Source organism: Sinocyclocheilus rhinocerous, unplaced genomic scaffold (genome assembly GCF_001515625.1).
Source record: "Sinocyclocheilus rhinocerous isolate Xijiao unplaced genomic scaffold, SAMN03320098_v1.1 scaffold1213, whole genome shotgun sequence".
In the NCBI taxonomy this organism is placed as follows: Eukaryota; Metazoa; Chordata; class Actinopteri; order Cypriniformes; family Cyprinidae; genus Sinocyclocheilus; species Sinocyclocheilus rhinocerous.
Window position 1 is genome coordinate 448,878 of NW_015625600.1, and position 8,786 is coordinate 457,663.

The following is an 8,786-nucleotide window of genomic DNA, read 5'->3' on the forward strand; positions in this document are numbered from 1 at the left end:
GTACAAGAATGTAAGTTTACATTTGGCAAATTGTTAAAAGCAACTTGCGTTTTTAAAGCAACAAGATGACCTCACTCATATGTACTCATAAATCAAAAACCCACTTAAGCAAGGCTCAGATATGTTATGCCTTTTCTGGGATACTGAATTGCAAACTGAACTGCTCTGCTCTGGAGAGAGGACACACTGCTGGGTGTAGCGGACGTATGTTTCCTCACAAGTCCTGATCAAACCCGAACAGATTTGTTAGCAATCTGGTGCAGTTCTGCGATGAGGGCCGTGTTGGGGCGCTGTCCCAGGCCATAAGATGCAGGGCCCAAATAAGGTCCTTTATGGCATAGCCTACTGTCCTCCTGGGCATATGGAGGCTCGCTCATCAAAAAACTCTCCCGGGCCCTGTAAACCTTAGTGACACGCTTGAGCGGAAAGCCCTACTGATGCTCTTCTTCTTGATAAAGGCTGATCACGACCTAGTCACAATGGGGAACACACCCTGTTTGGGAAGAGACTGAAATCAAAGTCAATCTGATGTCAAATTAAAAGTTTTACTTTAAAGTACATTTGAAATAAATGCTTTAAAGTAGTACACTTATTTTGATTTGTTAAATAATATTCTTTTTAAAAGTATGCTAAAGTATACTTTTTACAAGGGATCTTCTACAGCCAAGGCAAATTTATGAACAAAAATGCTACTTGTCGTGTACCTCTCTTCGCTTTCTTCTTGTGGCGCTTCTTTTTTCTGATTCTGCTGGACTCTTCAGATGAAGATTCATCAGTGATGCTATCATCATCGACATATGAGCTGGATGAGCTCTTACGCCGCCTCCTCCGTGACCTGGACTCAGACAACACTGATGTGCTAGCTGCAGCAACCGAGAAAAGTAGTAAACAAGCACATGAGCAAAGCACCAGTGTAACAGGAAATAGAACACAAACTGCAAAATGTATTAATTAATTTCAGCTCACAATTCATAAACATGAATTGAAAATAGCGATCCCAATATTAGCAGAGCTACTCTTTAGAAAACTTTATATGCATTTTCAATATACTGTGTCATGAAACCTTGTCTTTTGTCAGTGCATTCACTGCTAACTGTTACTTAAATTGTGCATAGTAGGGCTGTCAAAATGGCTGAAAACTAAATTCGAATTTTGTACTTAAATATTATCAATATTCGAATTATATTCGAATTTTAAAAGGCATAATTTCAGTTAGGGGGGAAAAAAGCTTTTGGCTTCTCTCCTGAGGCCACAAGAGGGTGCAACGAACAAAATATTATACACGTTTCTTCAAAGCTTAACATTCGAATTTTGTACTTAAATATTATCAATATTCGAATTATATTCGAATTTTAAAAGGCATAATTTCAGTTAGGGGGGAAAAAAGCTTTTGGCTTCTCTCCTGAGGCCACAAGAGGGTGCAACGAACAAAATATTATACACGTTTCTTCAAAGCTTAATAAAATAACACGACTATCTTTGAAAAAAGTGCATAATGTTTAAAATAATGTTTGAGACATGTTTTTAAAAAGTTGAACTTACATTGATTTTCCATGGCTTTCTAAACATGCGGCTCACTTGTGCGAGACGCGAGTGCAACGGTGATAGATGGCCCTCTAGAAAATGTGATAAATATGCGTTCTATGTGAACGGTTTGGTTTCGGTTTTGACGTAAACAACATCATCTCCGCATTGATGTTATTTTTTCCCGCAATATTTTGAATGAACAACGTAGCAGCGCCGCATCTAGTGGGTTCAATTGATTGACTAACAAAAACATTAAAATGCAACAACACTTACATCATCGTCGCATTTCGTGCGCCACTGATAAGGCTGCCTGACGCACACCTAAAATTCGAATGCAACGTTTTTGCATTCGAAAGTGGATTTTTATTTTAAATTTGACGAATTTTGAATTTTTTTTTTTACAGCCCTAGTGCATAGTTTAAGTGTTTTACAAAACAAATAAAATGTTTCACTAACTATATTGTGGCTTGGTTGTATTTTGGTTCTATAAACAAAATTATTTTCACTACATTTCTGCAACACTTCTCTTAAATTCCCTAAATAAAATACTCCAGAAACACTGCAATTTGATCTGGTTTTGTTTTCATAATGAAAACATTATATTAACATTTTTAATACTAAAAAACCTGCATACCAAGCGAGCGCCAGTGAGGTTCTCGATCTGTGAGCGGAGGAACTTGCGATCCTCCTGTAGGTCCTGCACCTGTCTCTCCAGAGCTTCAATCCTCTCCTGTTTGCTCTCCAGTAGGCACTGAAGTTTGGTGATGGTCAGCATAACACTGTTGGGTAAACCCTCCATCGAAGGTACCGCTGCTGAGAAAGAGAAATACTTCCCTCAATCTATGTCCCATCATTGAAATATGATGATCCTAATGAGCTCATCTCATCCTAATGATTCTCAGGAAATGAAAAATATCATACTAGTGACAGCACTGTTCAGAGTGTTTGTCCTCAGCATCAGAGGTGGCCTCAGAGTTCATATTTTCCAACTGGATGACTTCAGGCTCTGGTTCCTGTTTCACCCAACTGTGGCTGCTCACGGGACTCTCCTATCTGGCAGAGCTGGAGTCAAGTTCACTGCTGGGGGAGTATGGAGCGGATTCCTGCTGCTGCCACTGAGTGTGAATCTCAACTGGAACACTGCAAGAGAACACTATCATAATTGCACTCATATTTATTATTTTAATGCTATATAATTAAACTTCACTTGTTTAATTACTACTTCCAAGAGTGCTGATATTTGGTACAGCAGCACTGGAAAGTTTCACTGAGTACGTTTACATGGACAACAATAATCCGATATTAATACGATTAAGACAATACTCTGATTAAGTGTGCTGTCTGCATCACTCAGAGCACGTGCCTATATCGTGCACAATATCAAATTTTTTTTATATCGTTATCGAAGAAGCTGTACCGTCGATAAATATCGATACCGTTTTATCGGCCAGGCCTACTATGTACTATAACATGTAAAACGGGAACATGAAAGGAATATTCTAAAAGCAACTCATGTAAACACCATAATCATAATATTGGCTTATTTAGAATAAGGTAAATAATTAGATTACTGATGTCCATGTAAACGTAGTCACTGTTGTATCACTCCATTTGTCTGGATCTCTCCAGCGGTCTGTGCTTGCCGCATTTGGATCAGAGTATATGAGTGGAAAGGAGTTTAGTGATGAGCAGTATTAATAGTTCCATTCTAACAAAAAAAATAAATAAAAAGCTTGATATATATCAAGAAAGGGTATGTCTGAAAGCCACTGTTAATAAAGGACTAATACCCTGTTCACCAGCACGAATGTGAATGCTTATAAACAACAGTTTTATAAACAAGTTAAAAGAAATAATTCACCCATGGAAACGGTGTCAACTTCATGTCGTTCCATACCAGAGTTGCCAAGTCCACTTATAATGCGTGACTTTTAGCTTCTTTTTTTGTTAGAGAGCTCTATAATTAAATTGTTACTAGTAAGAATCTTGCCATAGACGTGTGACGCTGTAATCCAAGCAATATAAGGTTAATTTTTTACAATGTTTTTGTAATGTATTATCATCACGAATTATAATAAAAAAACAAGTAGGCCCATACTAATACTAACAGTATATACATTTGTTTTAAAATATATTTTATTAGCCCATATTTTCATAAGCCCTCATATAAATATGTGGCTATGTTACAGCTCCCCCTTAAAGCTCGTCTTTTTCTCCTTTTCCATCTCTCCAACCCTTTTCTGCTTACAGGTGATAGGAGATGAGTGGATAGTGCGTGCCTCCCGCTTTGTTGCAGTTTTTGTTGCAGGTGCAACTATTGGTAATAAATAATTAATAATAAATAATATTGATGATAATAAATAATCAAATAATATTGGACTTGTTTTTGAAGCTGCTGTTGCTTATTTGTCTCGCGAGAGTTGGCAACAGTGTCCCATACCTGTATGACTTTCTTCTGTGGAACACAAAAAACATATTGCGGTCCATTCAATGAAAGTCAATGGGGTCCAAAACAATGTTCAAACAGCTGTTTCAAAATATCACCTTTTGCGTTCCACAGAAGAACAAGATGAGTAAATGACAGAATATTCATTTCTGTGTGAAATATCCCTTTTAATGTCGAATAATGTATCTTTTCAGATACAATAATTTAATACTGTTTTGTTTTTCTTTGCCCTTAAGTGAAACCAGCTTAAAAATAAACAAAATAAGACCAAGCTTCAAGAAGGTGATACAAACTGGAAAAAAAAAAACGTCGCGGTGCAACGTTCTCTGCAGAGTGAGACTTTCCAGAACCAGTTGTTCTCCGAAAGCATTCTATGCCAGAAACTAACTTTTGACGAAAAAAAATTTGGTGACAGTTTAGAACCGCGAAATGACTTGCTCCTGTTTATTTTCTGAACGTTTGGCGTTGTTTCCAGGCTAAACATACCTCTGCACACATATCGCCATGATCTCCCTCGATTCAGTCAGTCTTTGAATTGCAGTGACCCTCAGACTGTGGTTAGTGTAGGTCGTTCTCGTACCGGCCTCTTTGCATATTTTGGGCAGCATTTGGGACAGATAATTGACTCCTAGAGGAACTGCAGTATACCACATCTAATCGGTGACCACGTACATCCTTTTGGGCTGCAGATACAGCGCTTTTGCGTCGGCTGGAATTTTGCTCCGATATTTCTCCAGAGAAGCAACTGGACACAGAGGATTGCCCGGCTCTTAATGCATAGCCCTGAGGTGTTTCTTCTCCCTTTCCTGCATGTTTTTCGTGTCCTCGTTTAAAGGGGTCATATGATGTTGCTAAAAAGAACATTATTTTGTGTATTGGTGTAATGAAATGTGTTTATGCGGTTTAAGGTTCAAAAAACACATTATTTTCCACATACTGTACATTATTGTTTCTCCTCTAGAATGGCGCGGCCGGCGGGCTTGCGGCAACCACATCTGACGACCCCGGGCTGGGGTTAAAAGTTTTGTTTTCAAAAGGTTTTTTATTTATTTATTTATTTTACAGAAACAAGTGTCCAGATTAAGAGTAACACAAATAATTATTAAATTATATTAAGCTTTTTATTAAGAGGTAAATGGTCTATTCTTTAGGTTTTCAACTCTTTTTTTAAGTTTTTAAATATAGGCTATTAGGCCTACTAATAATTTCATCCAGTAATATATAAAAAAAAAATATGTCCATGATATTTAGATTTTATTTACAAAGCTTTTTTTTTTATTATCCTACCTCATGTTTTCAAGACCCCTCGTTTTTTTCCCCCAAAGAAATAATGTTGAAGTGTGAATTACATTACTTTTACCTTATTTTAATACTTGTCTTGAGTTATTTTAAAACATTCATTTATATATGTAATCGAAAAGACTTTTAACAGAAAGTCTCAGAAAGCTCAGCTTAAAACAATCATTTTGATCAGTAAATTATAAATTTGATAACTGACTTGCCAGCTACAGAAAATTTACATAACAAAAAGCAGATCAATGTAATTAAGTAATCACACGCAAAAAGTAGCAATAGCAAAAAAGAAAAGTAACAATATACAGTATATGTGAATAAAGAGCAAATTACACAATAATAATGCTAGTCATCCAGTAACTTTGAGCTGCTTTAGTTTATTCAGTTAATTACTTTATAGAGTGAAATACAATTGTGTTAATACAGGACATACTACTCCAGATTCCATTTCTTGTCAAACTATGTTTCATTTAAATAGTATCCTGCAATTCGGTCACACTGAATGACACATTGGCTTACACAGTATAGTGAATGTTTTTCATATTAATCTGATCAAATATAATTGTTGGGAGAACAGCCTGTATTCTTGTGTTAAAAATATATTAAAATATACTGTAAGTTATATTAAAATATTCCATGTAAATAATATAAATACTTTAGTTTTGTGTTAGTTACAACAACATACTAATTGGTTGAGTATAAACTGTCCACAAGTGGACAAACTGGCTGCAGAAGTCTCATAGTTAAGCAATTGTTTTGCAGACCGTGAATGTCACATTGTAATTTTAGCATTTCTCTACATGCTTCACAAAGTCATTCACATACATATTCAGAATTCACATTGTCATGGACATTTTGAAACAGGAAAAATGTGAGGTTTTAGTGTGGCAAAATACTGGCGGCGTATCACGACTGCTACTGGACAGAAAATAAAAATGCTGGCTTTGTATTATCTGTGTTCTAACTTCTCAACTTCTAATCATCATAATGCACCAATGTTATTTTGTAATCCTGGAAACCACAAGACTCCACTTAAACAAATCCAACTGGCCAATTTTGCCTCAAGAATAACGAATGTCACAGAAACTGTTCACAAATACATGTTTCTGTTTGTGAGGACAGCTGCTCATGAGATTTTTGAGTGTTGTTATACATATTAAACATATTGTACTTGAAGATCGTGTTACTAATTCTCCACTTTAAACTAAGTTTTATCAAAACATGTCTGTAGACAACAGGACAGAAAATCAGTCATGTTAGTTTGCCTTGAATTTGTGACAACAGTGAAAGCCTCCTTGGTCCATGATGAGCACTCAGATTGTGTTTCTCTCAGTGAAGGATGGCCAGCAGGAGGCGCTTGAAATCTCCACCGCATTCCGAGCTGATGGCATCTTTTAGAGACACATCATATTTCTCCAGGTACATGTCTTTAATGGTCTCCAGATCGATCTATTCAAACAGAAGAGTGTCCATTACTGGTTGTTGTATAAGATGGTCTAATCTAACCTCTGTGTAATAACAGAACAGTATACTTCATCATGCAGTATACAACATACTTAATGCTAAATATCAGTGTCTATGATATATGGAGGACCTGATACATTTGCATCATATGTAATATCCCACAATGCAATACATTTGACCTTTAAAGGGGTCATATGATGCGATTTCAAGTTTTCCTTTCTCTTTGGAGTGTTACAAGCTGATTGTGCATAGATAAGATCCCTGAAGTTGCAAAGACTAAAGTCACTCCAAAAGTACACTACCATTCAAAAGTATGTGGTCAGTAAGATTTGTATTATTATTATTTTATTTAGTGAAAGATGATTTAATAAGATGAACTGGTATTATACCTCTGAGCGACACACAATGATGCGGATGAGAGTGTCTTCATCAGTTCCGGCACCTTTCATAGCGGCATTCAGCTTCCGGGCAAAGCATAGCTGGGGGTTCTTAGCACACCTCACTATGGGTTAGATGGGAAGTGGGAACCAGTTAGCACTGTAGAATTACTAAGCAAATCATCAAAACTGGAAACTCTAATATTGTTGTATTTTACAACATTTTATAGTTTGGCTTTGTTCACAATGCACCCTGTTTGCATTTAGTAATGAGTTAAAGGAATAGTTCACCAAAAAATGAAAATATGCTGAAAATGTACTCAACCTCAGGCTATTCGAGATGAGTAGATGAGTTTGATTCTTCATCAACAGATAAAAGAAATTGAGCATTACATCACTTGCTCACCAATGGATCCTCTGCAGTGAATGGGTGCCGTCAGAATAAGAGTCCAAACAGCTGATAAAAACATCACAATGATCCACAAGTAATCCACACGACTCCAGTCCATCAATTGTCTTGTGAAGTGAAAAGCTGCTTGTGTTGTTGTTTTTTTAAATTAGCTGTTTGGACTCTCATTCTGACGGCACCCATTCACTGCAGAGGATTCATTGGTGAGCAAGTGATGTAATGCTCAATTTCTCAAAATCTGTTCAGGTGAGAAAAAAAACTCACCTACATCTTGGATTGTCTGAGGATGAACTAGTCTCAATGAAAATGGGTGAATCCAGACACTTTATAAAGTCTAGGCACCAACGCGAAAAAAAAAAGAGGAAAGAATAGATTATGTAATTTCTTTCCTGTTGTTCACACTACAAAATGCAATTGACACAATGGATATGTAAAAATAATTTGGAATTGCTGTTTTTTTTGGACAAAGACTGTGTTTAATACAAACCAAGCGTAGTGTAGCAGTCCTTCAGAGTTCCAGAGGTTTCCTTATCGATTGCATCCAAAATCTCTGTTCCAGAAATCTGTGGGAGAACAAGGTGAAATACAATCTAAAAGTAATCCAGAGTTGTTACACGAAAACAAACACAACTTATTGTACATATTGTACTAAGTTACTGCCTTAAGCTCAAAGAACAGAACAAACTCACGGCTTCATAAGCTTTGAATGTGGCCTGCAGTTGTAAGTAGTTCCTGGTGGCCAGAATGAAGCTGAAAGTTGACTCGTCTGTGCCAAAGCAGTCCTCTCCAGCCTTACAGAGAATTAAAACATCTGTTAATAAACAGAAATAGAACTGGATGTGTGACTACTACAGGGTGATCTCATTCACTTGGGTATTTGTACATTCTAGCACACATATTTGTATGTGTAGTTAGACCAGGTTTTCCCAAACTGGAGTTCGTAAGGAAACTGCAGGGGGTTTGTGAGCTGATAAAAAAAAGCTAATGATCAATTAATGATCAATAACTTTTACTATTAAACGAAACACTTACTAAAAATAGATTAAATATTTTATTTGTTTACCCGAATGTCATGTGACCATTAACGGACAACAGAGAACTGTGGACATGCAAATGTGTTGTTAATATTAACTTATTAAACATAACATGATAATAAATATTGCACACTACCATTCAAAACATCGGGGTCAGTAATATTTACATCTCATATATATATATATACACACACACATTTTTTTCTTATATATATATATATATATATATATATATA

At 36.3% G+C, this 8,786-nt stretch overlaps 1 protein-coding gene and 1 pseudogene across 1 annotated transcript in view; both read right to left on the minus strand.

The window, feature by feature from the left end:
* Positions 1-470: 470 nt before the first annotated feature.
* Positions 471-4,815, minus strand: LOC107758404 (uncharacterized; annotated as a pseudogene).
* Positions 4,816-5,609: 794 nt separating this feature from the next.
* LOC107758360 (annexin A13-like) overlaps positions 5,610-8,786 on the minus strand; it is a 12,222-nt gene continuing 9,045 nt past the window's right edge. Inside the window, exons 8-11 of the mRNA XM_016576076.1 lie at positions 8,206-8,307; positions 8,004-8,079; positions 7,120-7,232; positions 5,610-6,715 (exon numbers count right to left, since the gene is read on the minus strand). Of these exons, the coding sequence (XP_016431562.1) occupies positions 6,596-6,715; positions 7,120-7,232; positions 8,004-8,079; positions 8,206-8,307 (411 nt within the window). The 3' untranslated portion in view covers positions 5,610-6,595. The remainder of the gene's footprint in view (positions 6,716-7,119; positions 7,233-8,003; positions 8,080-8,205; positions 8,308-8,786) is intronic.